The 22,500-nt window shown below is 46.4% G+C and overlaps 1 protein-coding gene across 8 annotated transcripts in view; it reads left to right on the top strand.

Annotated features, from left to right (window-relative positions):
• amot (angiomotin) overlaps positions 1-19,370 on the top strand; it is a 35,656-nt gene extending 16,286 nt beyond the window's left edge. For 2 of the 8 annotated variants that reach the window (XM_080508669.1, XM_080508668.1), the window contains exons 2-14: positions 742-797; positions 1,400-1,460; positions 2,126-3,131; positions 4,885-5,473; positions 6,090-6,234; positions 6,864-6,956; positions 8,027-8,172; positions 13,394-13,543; positions 13,672-13,868; positions 14,380-14,508; positions 15,243-15,481; positions 15,555-15,809; positions 17,951-19,370. In XM_080508669.1, the coding sequence (XP_080364795.1) occupies positions 1,400-1,460; positions 2,126-3,131; positions 4,885-5,473; positions 6,090-6,234; positions 6,864-6,956; positions 8,027-8,172; positions 13,394-13,543; positions 13,672-13,868; positions 14,380-14,508; positions 15,243-15,481; positions 15,555-15,809; positions 17,951-18,207 (3,267 nt within the window). In that variant the 5' untranslated portion in view covers positions 742-797 and the 3' untranslated portion in view covers positions 18,208-19,370. Of the gene's footprint in view, positions 1-741; positions 798-1,399; positions 1,461-2,125; positions 3,132-4,884; positions 5,474-6,089; positions 6,235-6,863; positions 6,957-8,026; positions 8,173-13,393; positions 13,544-13,671; positions 13,869-14,379; positions 14,509-15,242; positions 15,482-15,554; positions 15,810-17,931 lie in introns of all 8 variants that reach the window. The other 6 variants (XM_080508672.1, XM_080508673.1, XR_013936908.1 and 3 more) reach the window with 5 other exon arrangements.
• Positions 19,371-22,500: the final 3,130 nt, after the last annotated feature.

The raw sequence follows: 22,500 nt of genomic DNA on the forward strand, positions 1-22,500 counted from the left end.
CCGAAGAGAGATCCGTTTCTGTTGGCTTAATTGACTCTGGTCTCTTCTTTCCCTCACACTGCCTGAAAGTAAGGGCGTGAAGTTTCTTCTTCTTGTTCTTCTTTGTGTTTGAAGGGTTAGGGTTAGGGTTTGCTAACCCTAGCCCTAGCCCTTGAATTAGGAGCAATGTCAGCAGGCATCTACCAGGTGGAAACAGTGAGGCAACATGCATCCAACACATACAGAGTCCTCGTTCATCTGCTCGTCACCTCATTCTCCATCCTTTTCTCCTTCTCCATCTCCGTTCCACCCTCCTTTTCTACACCGTTGTACACCTTGATCTCCACTTGTTCCTTTACTTACTGGATGATTAATAGTGGAAGTTAATGTCATTGAATCTCAATGCTTTTTCTCCACTAAATAAAATTAATCATAGGGTTAGGGTTAGGGTTAACCCCAACCCTGAATATGTTTAAACCTTAAACTGTAGATAACTCGGCTCATAAAGTCAAACATATAGTTTTGTTATACTTCCAAAACTGAAGCTTCTGTTGCATATTGGAAGTTTCGGAGCAGTTGCCATTGGCTTTTTGAGCTTGTTTAATATTATCAGCCATTTAGTAGTGTTTTATATATTTATATATTGAGTCACCTGTCGCTGTTTTAACTTGGTCAAGCTGCTTTAAAAAGCTTTTTAACATGGATAAAATGAGATTGTGCTGTCTCAGTGTGCACTGGTGTGACTGAAGTGTCTCCTCTCAGGACCAAGCCATGTTGACCAGAGGACCACCTTGAGGACCTGCTGAGGCTGCAGGAAGGTGAGAGCCTCAACACTAATCATGTAGTTCTGCACAATACCTGCTAATAACTGCTCCAGCACTTTATGCCGTGAGTCACATTCACCCATTCACACACCAATGTAGGCAGTCGCCATGCAAAGCGCTCAGTTCATCCACTGGGGGAAGTTTGAGGTTCAGTGTTTTGCTCAAGGACACTTGGACATGTGGATAGGTGGTGATGGTAATTGAAACCTTCTAATTGGGAGATGACACTAGCAACCAGCATGCCGCCATGATACAGTCAGATCTAATATCCGTTCTGCACACAAAGAAGATGGAGAACATGGTAACATTGGTTACAGGAAATGATTCATCAATCCACTTGGAAAGCGAAGGAAAAGGCTAAACTATAAAACTGGTGTGAATAAGAGTGTTCTATTCTTATCATCACATACTTTAGGGTTTGTATTCATCATAAAGCGTATCTTCTATCCAACAGTGTCTTCATCAATCAAGAGACTGAATTTGTTGATGTTGTTTCTGTGTTTTGTGAAGCAGGTTTTAAAGCTTGTGACCCCCATCAGTCTCTCCTCTCTGACTCCAGATCTGCTGACTTTGTCCCACATTTTATTCACCTGCAGATGTTTCGGAAAAAAGCTTCTTCCTCCTTGAGAATGAGAAGGATAACAGAAAGTACAAGATGTAATGACTTTTCTGTTTCCTCTGGAGGTGGTGGACTTCAGCATCCACAGTTGTCAGAGGACGACACAGATAGAATCCCAATTAACCCTCAAACTACCCAAAGAGTGAACCTATGTTCAAACTGTTTTTCAGTGATCAGACCCTCAGTAAAACCATTCAGGTGGTCTCAACTTCTGACAACTTTGGATGTTCGACTCAAAAGAAACACGTTTCTCTATTAAACAACTCACTGGACTCTTTTTCAGGATTTTCTGTATCACATTCACATCAGAAATTGTTATAGACTGCTGTTACTTTGCTCTCTTATTTTCTTGATTCCCAGTTATTGATCTTTGGTTCAACACAAGCGTTTACCTCTGTGTAGCCTCCGATTACCTGTGCAATGTCACATTCAAGGTGAAATGTCAGTTATCCTTTAATTTTTTTAAATGGTTTTGGTAAAAAGCAGAAGTGTTGACATTGTACTCTGGTGTTTTGTTGGTGAAGGTTGCAGACCTCTGTTCTAACCCTGTTTATGAAGCAGACCTGGTGAAGGGTCTTCCATGTAGTCCATCTCTTCATCTTGTTGATCATGTCACTCTGTCTTTGTCTTGCATTGCTTGCCTCTTTTGGAAATCCTCCACTTCACTGTTTGGCTGATCCTCTCTTCGTCCCGCTCTCCTCAGGGGATATTGACCGTGGCCGGAGCTTGTCCTTCCATGAGGTGCGCTGCCGGCAGGAGGTCGAGATGAGGGCTGCAGCCGAGGAGTCGTCTAACAGCAGCAGCAGTGTAGGAGGAGGAGGAGGCAACACCGTCTTGCAGCGGCTCCTACAGGAGCAGATGAACCGCAACTATGTGCTCCACCAGCAGCAACAAGCCGGAGGAGGAGCAGGAGGAGTTTACACTGTGCAGGGGCAAGTCGGCCCTTCTGACGATCAGTCCATGACCCCCCACATTGCCCGCCAGGAACCCCAGGGACAGGAGCTGCAGACTGACAGTGGCCTAGAGAAACTGAGCACCTCCCGAGGAGGAGGAGGGGGTGGGAGCAGTGGTGGTGGCGGGGGGTTAGGAACTGGAGGAGGTGGTGGGTGCAGTGGAGGAGGAGGAGGCAGCCAAGGACAGTGCCCAAATCCTGAGGACCTTCCAACATATGAAGAAGCAAAAGTGCAGTCACAGTACTTCCGTGGCCACGGACCACCTCCTCCCCCTCAGCCCCAGCAGCAGAACAATCCACCAACTCTCCCCCACCCCGCCCAGATCGGCGCCACCTTCTACATCACTGGGGTGAGCAATGCCAAGGCTCGAACTGAGGGTCGGCCCACGGTGCAGCGAGTGAGCGGAGCGGGAAAAGTGCACCAGGACGATGGACTGAAGGATCTGAAGCAAGGCCACGTTCGCTCCCTCAGTGAGCGGCTCATGCAGCTGTCTCTGGCCACCAGCGGCGTGAAGGCCCATGCCCCAGTGACCAGCGCCCCGCTCTCCCCCCACCTGCCCTCCCCGGGCCCGGTTGGGGACTACTACAAGCCGCTGCATCGCGGCCCACCTCCAGACTACCCCTTCAAAGGAATGGGCTCATGCACCAAGCAGCAGGAGCCTGGAGGCCATTTCTACCAGGAGCAGAGGGGCAGGGAGCACTCCAAGGAGGTGCCCCATGTCCGATATCAGCCCCCCCCAGAGTACGGCTCTTTCAGGTAAGCTCACCTGGAGCTTTAGGGGAGGAGGAGCAGCAGGAGGTCAGTGTGAAGGAGGAGCAGCAGGAGGTCAGTGTGAAGGAGGAGCAGGAGGAGGTCAGTGTGAAGGAGGAGCAGCAGGAGGTCAGTGTGAAGGAGGAGCAGCAGGAGGTCAGTGTGAAGGAGGAGCAGGAGGAGGTCAGTGTGAAGGAGGAGCAGGAGGTCAGTGTGAAGGAGGAGCAGCAGGAGGTCAGTGTGAAGGAGGAGCAGCAGGAGGTCAGTGTGAAGGAGGAGCAGGAGGAGGTCAGTGTGAAGGAGGAGCAGCAGGAGGTCAGTGTGAAGGAGGAGCAGCAGGAGGTCAGTGTGAAGGAGGAGCAGGAGGAGGTCAGTGTGAAGGAGGAGCAGGAGGTCAGTGTGAAGGAGGAGGAGCAGGAGGTCAGTGTGAAGGAGGAGCAGGAGGTCAGTGTGAAGGAGGAGGAGCAGGAGGTCAGTGTGAAGGAGGAGCAGCAGGAGGTCAGTGTGAAGGAGGAGCAGCAGGAGGTCAGTGTGAAGGAGGAGCAGGAGGTCAGTGTGAAGGAGGAGGAGCAGGAGGTCAGTGTGAAGGAGGAGCAGCAGGAGGTCAGTGTGAAGGAGGAGGAGCAGGAGGTCAGTGTGAAGGAGGAGCAGCAGGAGGTCAGTGTGAAGGAGGAGCAGCAGGAGGTCAGTGTGAAGGAGGAGCAGGAGGTCGATGTTAACACCACCAACACCATCACCACAAACACATTACCAACAACAACACCATCACCACAAAAACCAACAACACCACCGTCACCAACACAGACACCATCACCACCATCACTGTCCCCAGCAACATCACCAACACCACCACCACCACCACCACCACCACCACCAATAAGGTTGTTGCAGACATTTGAAGAGCAGTGACGGTTGTTGCTGATTCTTCACTGGAGCTTTGCTCCTGGATCCTGTCAGGCCTGTTTGTTACTCATTGTGTTTACCTCAGATTCAAACAGTCGCCAACAGTCAGAACTGAAATCATGGCGGCAGGGCGAGCTGGGACATGATCGGCTTGGCTCTGATGACGAAGCTTCCAGGGTTAAAGACAGGAATGTTTACTTTACACAAAAGGCCGTTGATGCTGGTGTTTTCCACCTCAGTCTAACTCAAGTCCTCATGAACCCGCAGAGTCAGAGCAACCTGCTTTGGAGGAATGACTCGGTGTGAATACTGAAGCAGCAGCAGACAGGCAGCAGGAATATTGTGTAATTATATCTGTTCATGAGACTCGGCTGAGATCAGTGACAAAGTTGTAGGCTCGATGATTTTTGCAGCCACATTTATGTTTGCAGATAAAGTTACTCCACATTGAGCAGTACCTGTCACATATCAATCTGCTCTTCCCCACTCCACCACGTCAGCCCCCAGAGACTTTCTTCAACTCTTTTATGAACTTTCAACTCTTCTTCTGATTCTGTCAGTTAACTTTGTTAGTTTTGTTTGTTTACTACCCAAAATGCATTGCACTCTGTCACAGCCTCTTGCTAAATCTGCTGGAAAATCCACAGATTTTCATTTGTAAGTGAACCAAGACCGAGGTTTTCAACTGGACCAGAGTTCATTTGTTTGAAGTGGATGGGAGCTGGGACAAGTGTTCCTCGACCCCCACCCCCAGAAAGTCCCTGAAGTGAACTCTGGTCCGGATCAAACCGGCTGATGTGAACGCGCCCTAGGAGATAATTCTTTGAATGTACATAACCAGCTGGTCTCCCTACAGGTCCAGTAAGGAGGGCTTGGTTCACTCCCAGCGGACTCTCCACCAGCACAGCCCCACATCCTCCGTCACCTCCACAGGCTCCTTGTCCCGAGCTCAGTCCTCCACCCTCAGCAGCATGCTCAGTGCCTCCCATTCCTCCCACTACACCTTCCCCCACCAACAACACCACAGTCAGGGGGAGCTCTTCCCCAGTTTGGGGCCCCGCAGTCCACAAGGCACTGGCCCCCACCAGGTGGGGGAGCTGGTCTCCTCAGGGCCATTTCACCCCACACCACAGAGGGGCAATGGTTTCCCCCCTGACCTGTACGGCTCCACTCCACGGATGCAGCAGCAGCAGCAGCAGCAGCAACACCACCACCACCACCACCATGCATTTCAGCAGCAGTTTCAGGCAGTGCCACCTCCTCAAACCCAGCTCCCTGTACAGGCTACCCATTTCCCCCTGCCACATTCCTACACTCACCTGCAGGGGGAGTCCTTCTCCATGATGGCCCGAGCCCACCAGATGGTGGACATGCTGACGGAGGAGAACCGGGTGCTGAGGCAGGAGATGGAGGCCTGTCGGGAGAAAGTCACCAAGCTGCACAAGGTAACAACATCTCAGCCTTCAGCGTCAGAAGGACTCCTTGTAGTGATCAAAACTTCACCATCCCACAGAGCAAACTGTGCTTAAAGCAGCAAAACTACATCAGTGGCACGCAATCCAATATCCAAGTAAAACTGCAGCCTGCTTTACTTCATCAATGTGCAAAAAATGCAAAAATGCCAAGATAATAATACAGTAATCACCATACAGGATTGTGGTAGCCCAAGAAGAAGTCGTCTTAATTAACAATTTTAAAGAGGCTGTGACACGAGATTAGTTTGGAGAATGTCCTCGTCTCACGCTGTGCATCTCTTCTGTCATGAGGCGGGCTATTTTTCCCTTTTTGTTAATGGCAGCTCAATAACAGTGCACAGATCTTCAAGATATGTTTGTTTCATCACACTGTACTCCAGTGCCTCATCTGTGCTTTTCATGCTGGTTTAAACGGGCTTTTCTTCCAAATTTCACTTTCATCTTTTCTTTGAACTTTGAAGCATTTTGGTCCCGTTGGTTGTTGAAACACCAGTCAGCACAATATCCCTTCACTCTTCATCAGTCTGACAGCATCCCAGTCCCTATTAGGAGACTGTCTTACTGTCTTCACTCTGTGTTAGAGCAGTTGGAGACAGAAATCCAGCTGGTGTCAGAGGCCTACGAGACCCTGGTGAAGTCCTCCTCTAAGAGGGAGGCGCTGGAGAAAACCATGAGGAGCAAGCTGGAGCTGGAGGTGAGACGGCTGCACGACTTCAACAGAGACCTGCGAGGTGAGACAGCATCTTTTTAATCCACACTCATCAAACACATTGGTCACTGTCAAAGACATCTTTTAGAGACCATGTGGACGTCCCCAGTGGCTCCAAGAGAACTTCATCACAGAGCGTCTCTGTACCGTCATCATGAAGCTGTGCAGAGGCAGCCAGGTTAGAAACCTGACCCAACAGGCACAGAGACAGAAAGGTTCAAACTGCTTCCTGCAGCTTCTTCTGAGATTCTGAGCCTCTGTCTGATCTCTTACCAAATCAGGAAGGTCATCCAGTTTTGAATGAACTTCAGTTATGTGCAGTCCTAAACATCACATGCTCCACCACGATTTGAACAATCCTTTGATTGGACTTTCTAAAGTTAACAAACACTGGTTAAACAGGGTGAACACAGCTCCATCTGAGTGAGGAACTACAATGTATTCATATTTGATCAAACTTTTTGTTGAATTTACTGTGTTTGCAATAATTAAAACAATAAGCTCTTTTTGCGTTTTGAGTGACGTGACTGAGGATATTTAACCTTTGCAGACTGGAACTTCATGAAGTCTTCATTTATTTGTGCTCTTTATTTGTTTCGTCATGTTTTCTGTGTTTTTTGGGTCTTTGTGTTGCATGCTGCTGTTCTAAAGAGCGTATGGAGACGGCAAACAAGCAGCTCGCTGCTAAAGAGTGTGATGTGTCGGAGGACAACCGCAAGACCATCTCGCAGCTGCTGACTCAGAGTAAGCACTGCAGGACTCAACACTACAAGGGCTCAGCAAGGCGAGCTGCAGCTGAGAGGACCTCGGGGTCCCGGGGGTTAAGAGCCGGTCTGGTTGGGACTGCTCTGACGGCAACATGCCCAGTTTGTAGGGTCAGAATGATGGAACCTTGATTTGACTTGAGGCCTGAAGAGGGGTGGAGGACAGGACTACAACTGTCTTGGATGAACCGGACTTCCACGGCCGGTTTAAGGGAGGAAAGAATGAGGTGAAGAGGAAATACTGTGGTTTCCCAGGAGGTCGTGATGTTATGGTTGAGCTTCTCAAAGTGACATGTTTACGGTGGAAGAGGGACATGTATTTTAGATGGGTAAAGCTCTGAGTTTTACATATAAGAGTTATATATGTCGTTATAGTTATATATATTATCATATTTTTGTAAGTCTGTTTTGTAAACAAAGCATTGCACTAGTACTCAATAATGCAAAAAGCTCATGAAGAAAATGTTTGGACTAGAAATAGTGACATATGTGTAGTTTCTGTCAATTCTGATTGTGTAAGTGTAAAGAAATGGTGGCATCTGGTGGCAGTGTGGTGAGTGCTCTCCTCACAATATGAAGGTCCTGGTTCTGAGTCTTCTCTGTTTCCATCTTCTCATCATGTGAGCATGAGTTTCCTCCCACAGTCCCAACAACCTGCAGCATTTGTCTCTGAACCAGACGCTGGGCTCCTATCAGCCCCCAGCACTGCACTGTGTGGCTGCTAGCAAGGGCTCAATGTGGGAACCAGGGGATTCATGTAGTATGATCAATAAAACCAAGATATGCAAATGTTCTACGTTTATAATAACTTTAAAGTCTAAAGTACAAAAATACTCAACTACGCCTAAAGGATAAGTGCATATTTTCTAAAGGGTCAACCAGCAGAGACCACTACAGTTATTAATGAATTCTAAAGACAGTGGAGGAGTCACAGTCACTCAAAGAAAAAAAAGGGACTGTAATTAAATGTCATGAATTGAAGTGAATATTTTCACTGCCACAGTTTGGAGAAAGATATTCAAGCCGATGCTGGTGTTTTGCTGTGTTCAGACAAAGAAACGGTCCGTGAGAAGGAGAAGCTGGAGATGGAGCTGAGTGCACTTCGCTCCACCACAGAGGACCAGAGGAGGCACATCGAGATCAGAGACCAAGCGCTCAACAATGCCCAGGCCAAGGTGGTGAAGCTGGAGGAGGAGGTAACTCTGCTTTTCACTCTGGTGTCCTTCCTGACGCCGTCGGCTGGACGTGGGAGGCCAGCTTCTGCTTTCTGGCTTCTCCTCTGTAGGGCCTCTAGTGACTCTAGGTGGTGCGGGTGGAGAAGAGGTGTGAATGGGGGCAGCAGTAAAAAGACATGGAAGGTTTGGTATCTGACGGTGAAAAAGGAGTAAGAGGGGATTCATCTGTTCTTCAAGTCAAAAGCAAAGAGAAAAGTAAAACAATGAAGATAAGGAATAATATTTATTTTCTGTTTGTTTATTGACTTTGTTTTTGTACAACTATATATGCGTATGTTGTTTTGTAGTTTATGCTGTATGCATATTTAAAAACTTGGGAATGTAAGTTGTAATATGTTATATCTGTATTATCTGTTCCCAATAAAAAAATTTAACTTAAACTTAAAATGTAACCACAGAAGAAGGGAAGCGAAGAAAACTAAAGAAAATGTTGGCCCTGGAAAAAACTAATATAGGAAAAGCTGAATGTGATGGTGTCTACTGTAGACTGATAGTATCTACTGTAGACTGATAGTATCTACTGTAGACTGATGAAGTATCTACTGTAGACTGATGAAGTGTCTACTGTAGACTGATAGTATCTACTGTAGACTGATAGTATCTACTGTAGACTGATGAAGTGTCTACTGTAGACTGATAGTATCTACTGTAGACTGATAGTATCTACTGTAGACTGATGAAGTGTCTACTGTAGACTGATAGTATCTACTGTAGACTGATGAAGTATCTACTGTAGACTGATAGTATCTACTGTAGACTGATGAAGTGTCTACTGTAGACTGATAGTATCTACTGTAGACTGATGAAGTGTCTACTGTAGACTGATAGTATCTACTGTAGACTGATGAAGTGTCTACTGTAGACTGATAGTATCTACTGTAGACTGATGAAGTATCTACTGTAGACTGATAGTATCTACTGTAGACTGATGAAGTGTCTACTGTAGACTGATAGTATCTACTGTAGACTGATAGTATCTACTGTAGACTGATGAAGTGTCTACTGTAGACTGATAGTATCTACTGTAGACTGATGAAGTGTCTACTGTAGACTGATAGTATCTACTGTAGACTGATAGTATCTACTGTAGACTGATGAAGTGTCTACTGTAGACTGATGAATTGTCTACTGTAGACTGATAGTATCTACTGTAGACTGATGAAGTGTCTACTGTAGACTGATGAAGTATCTACTGTAGACTGATAAGAGAGAGCGAGAGAGAGAGAGAGAGAGAGAGAGAGCGAGCACAGAATGCAGGAGTGGCAGTTCACTTTTCCAAAACGTCCTTGCCATCGTCATTAGAGGTGGAAGAGGTGGTAGAAGGGAGATTACTCAAAGTGATTGTCAAGTATGAAAACTCCACTATTACTTTGATAAATGTGTATGCTTCAGTTAACTCCATTGAAAGGTGTGTGTTTTTTACATGTTTTATCACAGACACTGTCAGCCTGTACTTGAACAGACTATTTCATTATTGCAGGTGATTCATTGTACTGTGGGTGAACTGGACAGGAACCACCGAGAACCAAACCTCCGTCAAGGGGAAGTTCAAATGTAGAATTGAGACTCAGTTGACTGATATGTGGCACTCCAGGCCTGGTGATAGCAGGCAGGTCTGAGATCAGATCTCCTGGGCCAGGTTCAAAAGATTTGATTGTTTTAAACACCATGTACATATTTTTAAATATTTGTCATGTCCAGCAGGGTTTTCGGATCACTGTTTGTTAGTAGGAAATGTTTTTATTACGGGGGTCAAACTGAAGAGTGCATATCGGCATTTTAATATGGTTTTGATAAATGACAGTCATTTTAGAAAATGTTTTGACTTCTTTTGGCAGCAGTGGAGGTCAAGAAAGCCTCAGTTCTCCGCCTTGCAACAACAGTGGGACATTGGTAAAGTACAAATCCAGCACTTCTGTATCCTAGATCATTTCAATGTCACCAGGGAGATCAATCAAATAGAAATCTAGAGGCCGATATAGTGGAGCGAGAATATTTATATAGCTCCACAGGAGATCGAGGCCAGTTTCAGGCCTTCAAAGCCAAAAACAAAGCTTTAATAGATCTGCTGGGGATTAGAGCACAGGGGGCGCTGTTCGATCATGGTTCCAAAGTATGGCTGAAATGGACGCTCCATCAAAGTTCTTCTTGTCCCTGAAGAAGAATGGTCAACATGGACTGGTCCACTGCCTGAGCTCAGCTGATGGGAGGGACCTGACTGGTCCAGCTGACATTAGCAGGAGAGCTGTGGACTTCTTCTCAGACCTGTATAGCAGTGAGCATGAAGAGGACCTGGTGATGATGGAGTACTTCCTCGACAACCAGCCAGAAGTGTCAGCACAAGACCACACCAACCGAGAGCGTCCACTAACATCACCAGAACTACAGGTGGCGCTGAAAAGCATGGAGAACGGCAAAGCTCCAGGCATCAATGACCTCCCTGTGGACTTTTATGAAGACTTTTCATCCACGCTCGGAAGGCTTTTGACAGGGTGGAGCACCAGTGCCTTTGGGAAAATCTTAAGACTTTTGACAGGGTGGAGCACCAGTACCTTTAGGAAAATCTTAAGACTTTTGACAGGGTGGAGCACCAGGATCTTTGAGAAAACCTTAAGACTTTTGACAGGGTGGAGCGAGCACCAGGACCTTTGGGAAAACCTTAAGACTTTTGACAGGGTGGAGCACCAGTACCTTTGGGAAAACCTTAAGACTTTTGACAGGGTGGAGCGAGCACCAGGACCTTTGGGAAAACCTTAAGGCTTTTGACAGGGTGGAGCACCAGTACCTTTGGGAAAACCTTAAGGCTTTTGACAGGGTGGAGCACCAGGACCTTTTGGAAACTTAAGGCTTTTGACAGGGTGGAGCACCAGGACCTTTTGGAAACTTAAGGCTTTTGACAGGGTGGAGCACCAGGACCTTTTGGAAACTTAAGGCTTTTGACAGGGTGGAGCACCAGGACCTTTTGGAAACTTAAGGCTTTTGACAGGGTGGAGCACCAGGACCTTTTGGAAACTTAAGGCTTTTGACAGGGTGGAGCACCAGGACCTTTTGGAAACTTAAGGCTTTTGACAGGGTGGAGCACCAGGACCTTTTGGAAACTTAAGGCTTTTGACAGGGTGGAGCACCAGGACCTTTTGGAAAACCTTAAGGCTTTTGACAGGGTGGAGCACCAGGACCTTTTGGAAACTTAAGGCTTTTGAAAGGGTGGAGCACCAGGATCTTTGAGAAAACCTTAAGACTTTTGACAGGGTGGAGCGAGCACCAGGACCTTTGGGAAAACCTTAAGACTTTTGACAGGGTGGAGCACCAGTACCTTTGGGAAAACCTTAAGACTTTTGACAGGGTGGAGCGAGCACCAGGACCTTTGGGAAAACCTTAAGGCTTTTGACAGGGTGGAGCACCAGTACCTTTGGGAAAACCTTAAGGCTTTTGACAGGGTGGAGCACCAGGACCTTTGGGAAAACCTTAAGGCTTTTGACAGGGTGGAGCACCAGGACCTTTTGGAAACTTAAGGCTTTTGACAGGGTGGAGCACCAGGACCTTTTGGAAACTTAAGGCTTTTGACAGGGTGGAGCACCAGGACCTTTTGGAAACTTAAGGCTTTTGACAGGGTGGAGCACCAGGACCTTTTGGAAACTTAAGGCTTTTGACAGGGTGGAGCACCAGGATCTTTGAGAAAACCTTAAGACTTTTGACAGGGTGGAGCACCAGGACCTTTTGGAAACTAAAGACTTTTGAAAGGGTGGAGCACCAGGATCTTTGAGAAAACCTTAAGACTTTTGAAAGGGTGTAGCACCAGGACCTTTTGGAAACTAAAGACTTTTGAAAGGGTGTAGCACCAGGATCTTTGGGAAACTAAAGACTTTTGAAAGGGTGGAGCACCAGGATCTTTGGGAAACTAAAGACTTTTGAAAGGGTGGAGCACCAGGATCTTTGAGAAAACCTTAAGACTTTTGAAAGGGTGTAGCACCAGGACCTTTTGGAAACTAAAGACTTTTGAAAGGGTGGAGCACCAGGACCTTTTGGAAACTAAAGACTTTTGAAAGGGTGTAGCACCAGGATCTTTGGGAAACTAAAGACTTTTGAAAGGGTGGAGCACCAGGATCTTTGGGAAACTAAAGACTTTTGAAAGGGTGGAGCACCAGGATCTTTGGGAAACTAAAGACTTTTTCTCCCCTGGTTTCATAACCAGGATTAGGACTCTACTGTGATATTGAACATATATTGAAGGTCAATGGTGGTTTATGTATGTCCTACCCAGATATTTTATGTCCTACCCAGATATTTGTATATTTGTATATTTGTATATTTTTATTCCCTACTTTTATATTCTATTCCATTGTATTTTATAAACCAGAATGCTGCAACAAAACAATTTCCCTTCGGGGATTAATAAAGTTATCTATCGATCTATCTATCTATCTATCTATCTATCTATCTATCTATCTATCTATCTATCTATCTATCTATCTATCTATCTATCTATCTATCTATCTATCTATCTATCTATCTATCTATCTATCTATCTATCTATCTATCTATCTATATAAACCACCATTGACACAAAATATTGGAGATTTGCACTGGTGTGTTTTACATGGATTTTGGCAGTAAATGCCTTTGTGTCACTGATTAACGCCACACTTTCAAATAGTTGTCCTTTCTGTTCCATTAGAGAAACTGTTCACTGTTGATTTGCCCACTGTTCAAAGCACTCAGCACTTTAAGTCTTTTCAAGGAACACCTTATACAGCAAATGCTTATTTTTGGCTTTTCTTATCAGAAGAAAAATAAAAAAAGGAAAAAAGGGGGTTGCTGAATATTGATTTTGGACACCTTACTGCTGTTTATAAGTCTCGTGAGAGCTCAGTTTGTCATCCAGCAAAGGTATTATTCTAGAATGGAGAACATGCATGCTTTTAAAAATGTTTGTGATGTTTTTCTTTCAGAGTCAAATCCTATTTGTGGACATGCTGCTGTAACTCTCAGTAGTGGATGTCTGCTCGTTTCTATCCTGGTTAATTAGTTCTGATTCAATGTTGCTTCCCTTCAAGATAATGATTTGCTGTTTGGGATTCAGGCTTGTTTAAAATAAAAGTACTCAAAAATAAAAACTCTCTCTCTTTCTGTCTGCCTGTCCATCTGTCTCTCTGTCCGTCTCTGTGTCCATCCCTCGGTCCAGCTGAAGAAGAAGCAGGTGTACGTGGAGAAGGTGGAGAGGATGCAGCAGGCTCTGACTCAGCTGCAGGCAGCTTGTGAGAAGAGAGAGCAGCTGGAGCATCGTCTGCGCACACGGCTGGAGAGAGAGCTGGAGTCACTGCGCATGCAGCAGGTAAAGAACCCTGACCCTGAACACACCTGCCTTTTGGACAGGTGCTTTGAAAAGACAGGCCAGAGTTCTTTCATTGTACTGAGAAAACAGAAGATGTCAGCCACTCTTCTCCTGTACGATTGGTTCAGCGCCAGGGGGGATCTCAGGCCAGCGGGGCGGCCCCATCAGAGTACAATGCCACCGCACTGATGGAGCACCTGCGGGAGAAAGAGGAGCGGATCTTGGCTTTAGAGGCCGACATGACCAAGTGGGAGCAGAAATACCTGGAGGAGAGTGTGATGAGGCAGTTTGCTTTGGATGCTGCAGCTTCTGTCGCCACTCAGAGGTACGTCTGGCCTGTGAGGGTCTGCAGTGTTCACTTCAAATCACAATGCAATTCTTCTCAGACAATATGTAGGAAGTCTGACTGTTTCAAAGTGTTTTCACTTCACTCTCTTTTCACAAAAGACATGGTGAGCAATTTAAAATGGATTTAATAAAAATGCCACAGTGGTTTCAAAATAATGTTGGTGAAAAACAACAGTTTACATGATTTCACACACGTCAATGTTTGCAAAGCCACAACACTTTTAATGTGTTCAGTTCAAGATCAAACTGTTGTTTCTGCTAACCCATTTATTTAGATTCAGGAATCCAGATTGGAGAAAGTCTTCTACTGTCTCACTAAAAACTTGAAAGATGGTATTTATTGTGTTCCTTCCTCATTTACAATTTTTCAAGGGTGTTTTATAAATTCTGTATTAAAAAATGAGGATTTTCAAGAGCATTGTAGAAAAATGAGAGGAGAAGTTGCACCTCATCAGAGGAAGAGCTGATGGTCGGTGTTGTTCTGCCAGGGACACGTCTGCAGCCGTGATGAGCCACTCTCCCTGCAGCAGCTACGACACGTCTGTGGAGGCTCGCATCCAGAAGGAGGAGGAGGAGATTCTCATGGCCAATCGACGCTGTCTGGACATGGAGAGCAGGTGTGTGTGTGTGTGTGTCTGGTTTCAGGCAGATGCCTCTCCGCCTGCCTCGGTGCAGTTGAGCCTGCTGAACCCAGGCAGCCTGACGCGTCCGTGGCTGTAGACGTCGCGGTCGGAGCCCTGGTTCATGCGCTTCACCAGGTTCTTCTCGTACAGTAGTGGGTGGTATGCACCCAGCGTGCATGCAGCGTCATAGAAGCGCTGGTAGTAGTGGCAGAGCTCTGTCTTACGACGGGACGGCAGGAACTCGTACACATGCACCACATCGCACAGTGACATCATCAGGACCGTGCCTTGGTGGGAAAAAGGGGAAAAGTCACATGACATTTGTGACCAAAAACCTGCAACAGTTTAAACAACAACCCTGGTTCAAATCCAGCTGGGATCTTTCTGTGTGGAATTTGCATCTTCTCCCAAAGTGTGTGTGGACGTCCTCTGAGTAATCTGGTTCCCTCCCATGGTCCAAAAAACAGGCACCATGGGCCCCTTGGCCCCCAGCAGCTCCCGCCACACTGGGACTGGTGAGGGATTTGGTTGAAGACATTTTATTTTAAAGATAGGAGAGAGTGCCAACCACTTCACCATCATCTCCACTGTTTTCAGAAGCTGTTTGAAATGTAATGTTGAGGCGAGAATGAGACTGTGACTGATGTTCCATGTCGCTCAGGGGTGAGTCAGGTCGTTTGGTTCTCAGTGTTCATGTTTGATGTCCACTTTGCTCCTTCCTAATGCAGAATTAAGAACCTCCATGCTCAAATCATAGAGAAAGATGCCATGATCAAGGTGCTGCACCAGCGCTCTAGAAAGGAGCCCTCCAAGACCGACACTCCCTCCGCCATGAGACCCTCCAAGTCCCTGATGTCCATCTCCAACACGGCCTCTGGTGGCTCAGGACTACTGTCCCACAGTCTGGGACTCAGCAGCTCCCCAATCACCGAGGAGCGTAAAGACACCAGCTGGAAGGGAAGTCTGGGTGAGCCGAACCGTCCCCGCACCGATCCGTGCTATTTTCAGCTCTGCACTCATTCTGTCTGATGTTCTCTCAGGAGTTCTCTTGGGTCCAGAGTTTCGCACAGAGTCACTCAGGACAGGGTCCATCTCATCATCTCCTTCTCCAGTCCTTCCCTTCACACCCATGACTGCGGGCCACTCAAAGACGGGCAGCAGAGACAGCTGCACCCAGACCGACAAGGGCCAGAGCCAGGACAGCAGCAAGCCCAGCACCCCAGCCCTGCAGAGCATGACGCTGCCGGCCCGTCTGGCCAGTCCCAGCCCCGTCTACATCCCCGACCGCCTGGCAGGTCAGAGTTCCACTACTCATTGAAATATCCAGGCAAGGCAAATATATACATAGAGCACCATTCAAACACAGGGCAATTCACAGTGCTTCATGAAGAAATACAGAACCCTAGCCCTAACCTTAACCCTATAAAGACACAAGAAATATATTAACAAACAAAATACATTAAAGAGTGTATGACACCAAAACATTTTTGAACAGAAGCAATACAAAGTAAAAGTATTTTAGTAAAAAGTAAAGTACAAAATGAGTGAAATTAAGTTGTCTTAAGTTGCTTTTCTACACCTCCTCTATCTTGCTGTGATGCCACAGGAGTACCAGACTCCAGTAGTAACAGACTCCAGCAGTAACAGACTCCAGCAGTAACAGACTCCAGTAGTAACAGGCTCCAGCAGTAACAGACTCCAGCAGTAACAGACTCCAGTAGTAACAGACTCCAGCAGTAACAGACTCCAGTAGTAACAGACTCCAGCAGTAACAGGCTCCAGCAGTAACAGACTCCAGTAGTAACAGACTCCAGCAGTAACAGGCTCCAGCAGTAACAGACTCCGCAGTAACAGGCTCCAGCAGTAACAGACTCCGCAGTAACAGGCTCCAGCAGTAACAGACTCCAGTAGTAACAGACTCCAGCGGTAACAGGCTCCAGCAGTAACAGACTCCAGCAGTGACAGGCTCCAGCAGTAACAGACTCCAGCAGTAACAGACTCCAGCAGTAACAGGCTCCAGCAGTAACAGACTCCGCAGTAACAGACTCCAGCAGTACCAGGCTCCAGCAGTAACAGACTCCAGCAGTAACTGTTAACATTTGTGAACCAGCCACAGTTGATGCCAAACAGATTCTGCCCTGGTTTTGCCCAAATGCTCCATGAGTCTGTCTGTAGACTCTGAAGCCTCTCAGTTGTAATGTGGAGTCCAGTGTCAGTTTCCACAGCCCTGTTTCCTTAAAGCAACGCACACAGGAGGTGTAGAAGTGTGTTCTTGTTCAGCAGCAGGTTCAGCTCATCAACTTTGATACAAACTGAGTGCGTCAGACAAGAACATACCGGGAATCGCAGTGCGTTTGTGCGTTAATTTGTCCCGGTGAAGGCAGACAAGCCAGTTCTGTCTTCTCCTGAGCGTCACTTTCTTGAGAGCCTCCTTGGTCCAAATCACCAGTAAGTCCACAGTGGTGTCGGGAAGGACGGGAATAAGTCCACTGGAGTAGTAGCTCTGATGCTAATGAGCTCTTCCCTGGAATAAGAGCCACTGGAGTTGTAGCAGAAAACAAAAACGAAGGAAGAGGGTGCACCAAAACACAATCTGTGGCACCATCCCATGATGTAGGTAACCCTTTGCAGAACTTCCAACCTCCAGCACAAATTACAATAAGAAATCCTTCATCCTAATAATGCAAAACTGTCAGGTTTAGGCTACAGACATTTATTAAATCTGCAAGAAAGAAGAAGACAACACGAATGAGCTTTGGTTACTCGCGAGGAGAATGGCCTAGGAGCGTGTTCAGATTACACCTCCTACCCACTCTGAGCTTCAGACCATTTCTCCTGCGGTTTTATTTCATTAAACAAAGGGGAGGGTTTACAGGATACACATCATAGTAACAAAACATTCTGTGAGTTTTAACAGTTTATCAACTATGAATACAATCAAAGGACATCCCGCGCATGGGACGTGGAGATGGCAGCTGTGTGGAAGACGTGGCTCATCTTGTTTATCAGCCTCGGTCAGGTTGACCTGCTCAGAACATGTGATTAGTGAGCAGTGCCTCTGAGGCGCTGCTAAGAGAGAATACACAGAAATAAGATAGAACTTAAACATGAATATAATTAAGCACGAATATGGCAACTACATATAAAATTACTCTGACAAAAACAAACCTGCAGGACATAGAAGAAAAACTGTGAGTCAACCCCAGATTCCACAATGTGATTACAAAACGAGGCTGAACTGTTTGATCAATACTTAAAGGTGGACAAAGAATTTACTTGAAAATAGAGAGAGTGGATTTGGTAAGTCACATGTGAGACTCACAAACATTTAAAAAAGCTTTAATACGTGAGTACAGTAAAGTAGATACTCCTTCAGGCCTTCATTGTGATGACGCTGTTCTTTGCTTTTTCATGTAGACGTCCCCATGTTCCACAGCAGCACCCTGGAGAGGAGGCTCCCCGTCCAGTCCCACCTGCAACACACACCCCCCCCGCCTTCAGGCCCCCCCACTCAGCAGGACGTGGACTCGGATATGGTGGAAATCCTCATCTGAGCCTGAACCGCCTCCATCAGGACATGTCATCTCAACTCTCCTCCCATCAGTGATTGAAGTGATGACTGGAACCTCAGGTGTGACGGTTTACACACTTTACAGAATCGTGTTAGTTTTCTCAGTGCATCTTGGACGTTAAATATCTCCAGGCAGTGGTGGTGAAGGTCATCAGTGGTGGTGAAGGTCATCAGTGGTGGTGAAGGTCATCAGTGGTGGTGAAGGTCATCAGTGGTGGTGGTGAAGGTCATCAGTGGTGGTGAAGGTCATCAGTGGTGGTGAAGGTCATCAGTGGTGGTGAAGGTCATCAGTGGTGGTGGTGAAGGTCATCAGTGGTGGTGAAGGTCATCAGTGGTGGTGAAGGTCATCAGTGGTGGTGAAGGTCATCAGTGGTGGTGGTGAAGGTCATCAGTGGTGGTGAAGGTCATCAGTGGTGGTGAAGGTCATCAGTGGTGGTGAAGATCATCAGTGGTGGTGAAGGTCATCAAAGGTGGTGAAGGTCAATGTGTGGTTGGAACACAAGGTAACGGAAACATAAAGGAATAAACAAAGAGTCTGCAACCTGAAGCTCTGCAGCCACATGAGACTCTACAGCTCCTCTGTAATGACTCTACAGCCTTCCGGTAGTGACTCAATAGCCTTTCTGTAGTGACACTACAGCCACTCTGTAGTGACTCTACAGCCTATCTGTAGTGACTCTACAGCTCCTCTGTAGTGACTCTACAGCCTCTGTACTGACTCTACAGCCCCTCTGTACTGACTCTACAGCCTCTGTACTGACTCTACAGCCCCTCTGTACTGACTCTACAGCCCCTCTGTAGTGACTCTACAGCCCCTCTGTACTGACTCTACAGCTCCTCTGTAATGACTCTACAGCCTTCCGGTAGTGACTCAATAGCCTTTCTGTAGTGACACTACAGCCACTCTGTAGTGACTCTACAGCCTATCTGTACTGACTCTACAGCCCCTCTGTAGTGACTCTACAGCCTCTGTACTGACTCTACAGCCCCTCTGTACTGACTCTACAGCTCCTCTGTACTGACTCTACAGCCCCTCTGTAGTGACTCTACAGCCCCTCTGTACTGACTCTACAGCCCCTCTGTAGTGACTCTACAGCCTCTGTGGTGACTGTAACTGCTGACTGGGACTGTAGGATCCCGGGTTCGAGCCCAGCTTTACTTATCACATGGAGCTGCTGTTGGCCTGTTAGCTGGTGGAGACAGGAAGTACTGTTGACCAGCTGGGTTGGGTTAGGCTGGTGGAGACAGGAAGTACTGTTGACCAGCTGGGTTGGGTTAGGCTGGTGGAGACAGGAAGTACTGTTGACCAGCTGGGTTGGGTTAGGCTGGTGGAGACAGGAAGTACTGTTGACCAGCTGGGTTGGGTTAGGCTGGTGGAGACAGGAAGTACTGTTGACCAGCTGGGTTGGGTTAGGCTGGTGGAGACAGGAAGTACTGTTGACCAGCTGGGTTGGGTTAGGCTGGTGGAGACAGGAAGTACTGTTGACCAGCTGGGTTGGGTTAGGCTGGTGGAGACATGAAGTACTGTTGACCAGCTGGGTTGGGTTAGGCTGGTTGAGACAGGAAGTACTGTTGACCAGCTGGGTTGGGTTAGGCTGGTGGAGACAGGAAGTACTGTTGACCAGCTGGGTTGGGTTAGGCTGGTGGAGACAGGAACCCTAACCCTAACCCTAAAAATAGAATAAATTCAATAATGTTTTCTTTCTTTGTAGTGAATAAAAGAGGACATTTGAAATAGTTTATTAATCATTTGCTGGTTCAAGAATCATTCAAATGTCCAAAAACCATCAAAATAAGCATATAAACAACATCAAATGTCACAAATCTGCAGACATTTTTTAATGTATTCTCTCACTAAGACAGCCACTCAAACCAATTAGCCTGAAGCAAAAAGCTGAATGAAGTTTTCTTTGTGGCTTTGATCTTCTGTTCCGGGTCCAAACGGCAGCTTGGTCCTGCTGCGGCGCCACCGAGTCTGAGCTTCATCCACAGTTCACTGTTTAGCTGACGGCGTCCCGGAGGTGAACATTTCCACTTCTGTCTGAGGCTTTCCCTTCACCACTTCACTGACATGAGCTTTGATTTCCACAGGCTTGTACACGGGGCTGATAAGTCCACTGCTTGCGTCTTGCCGGTGTTTGCTCTTTCTACTTGGGCAGTTTGTGACTGTGAATGTTTTCATGAAGACCTGGGGACCAAAGTAAGGCAAGATTCAGAGTAGAAGAGCAGGACGACTCCGTCTCACGGCAGATTGTTGCCCAAGAGCATCAACCTCCAAACTGTGTCGCATATCTTGATTTCATGAAACTTTGCAGAAAGAGTGGACCTGGTGTGAAGAACACATTTAGAATCAGTTGATTGTGTTCACAGTTTCAAAAACAAATAATTTTGTATACTTGTACAGTTCACTTCCTGTTAGTCAAGAAAAACCAAAGGTTGTCTGACCAAAGAAAGTCTGACTGATCTCTCTCTCTCTCTCTCTCTCTCTCTCACACACACACACACACACACACACACACACACACACACACACACACACACACACACACACACACACACACACACACACACACACACACACACACACACACACACACACACACACACACACACACACACACACACACAATAGAGAAGTGGAAAATCTCTTAGAAAAGTTGTCCTGACTTTTCTCAGAATTGTGAATAAAAGTCTGAAATCAGAATGAATTTAGAAATCAGAATTGTGAGAAGGGGTTGTGATTGGGTGTCCCTCAGGGTGTCGTGTGACGCCTCCAGGGCTCTTGTCATGGTGAACACTTGAACAGGCACTTGAGTGGTTAGGATGTTTAAGTGTGTCACAGTTTGTTGGGTCTGTTTGTGTACAAGCTGCATCATTTAGTTATTGCACAACAATCACAATAATCATGAAAGCACATTTTCATTAATCATCTTTTTTTTTACATTGACATTCCTATCGTACAATCTGTTGTATTTTGAAGCCACTTAAGTTTCTTTTGTTTGTCTTTTCAAACTTCCAAATAACCTTTTTTCGAATGTTTGTTTCATAAATGGCTATTAATTTAATTTGTCATTAATAAATTAATGATAAGACCTTACCTTTGTGCCTGTTTTTTATATGTGAAGCTTTTCTTTCTTTCTTTGATCGTTACAATTTCAGGCCCTAAAAGATTTTCACTTTCACTTTGTGTTGACTGCTTTTCTAGCTTTGTGTGAGGAATTCTCCTTCTTCTTTCATTCCGCCTCCATTCCCAGGTCAGCACCAACTGTTCTGAGTCATTAAAAGGACTGAAACATCAAGCCCTACGAGCTCCACATTACAAACCACCTCACAACTGTCTTCATTCTTGGTGTCATGGTTCTGTAAATGTTCCTCTGAGGTTTTGGTCCACATCATCAGATCTTTTCATAACAGGTTCATATCTGAACATTTGTGATGTGACTGTGTGTTCCTCCACAACCTTCTGTGAATTAGCAGTCAAATGTATTACAGTAGTTTTAAGAGCTGTGGTACAACATCAACATTCCTCTGGTCCAATGTTACTACATCTGTAGCAATGCCATAGCAACCACAAACCCCCTGGTGTTGGGAAGCCTGGATAAGTGTGACGAGAACGAGGTTATATGGTGTTAAATTTATGAAATGTCTGACAACGCCACAATAAAGGTCACAGGTTCAGCAATACCACGTGGTGAGACCGTTCCAATTTAAACACTTTATATTTCAAATGAATCCCCCTGAAATATATATATAGCGAAATCAGGTCACACAGCAGTGAACACTCACTACAATGGGTGAGAAATGGCGACTCGGCTGGTGCTGGGGCTTAGCATGCAGCAGCAAACCCAACAATCACCCATGACTGTAAAATCACACAAAGTCCAAATAAGAGGCATCGGATGGTGAAGATGAGGAAGACTGCACTAACCCGGGAGGAACTGCCACATTCAGCCCACCGGGGACCAAGAAACACATTGATAAAACCCTCCCAGCAGCTGAAGAGAAGTGGCTTTGACTCCAGATCATCAAGAGAACCCAAAGAAGAGAAATGATTCATCTCTTACACCAACTCAACACTAACTCCGTTGATGAAATTAAGGAAACACATGAAGGAAACCTATTAATGAAGTTATAAATAACAGAATGAACAGGAAGACAAAGAAACTTAAAATACTGCGCCTGATTCAAATGGAGTGGGAAGCATCTGCAGACCCAGCCCAGCAAAGATACTGGTCTCTCTCTGGGACCAGACCAAGACCTGGGCTGGTCCCAGTTATGCCGATAAGAGACAACCAGTTAATCCTGAAGTTACCTGGATCAGAGAAAACCAGAATTACAGGCCCCTGGTCCTTGTGGTTTCCTCTGGAATGTCAACTCCTTTCTCGCTCTGAGGCTGTGGGTACTGACCGAACCTC

Source organism: Blennius ocellaris, assembly GCF_963422515.1.
Source record: "Blennius ocellaris genome assembly, chromosome: 14".
NCBI classification, from domain to species: Eukaryota; Metazoa; Chordata; class Actinopteri; order Blenniiformes; family Blenniidae; genus Blennius; species Blennius ocellaris.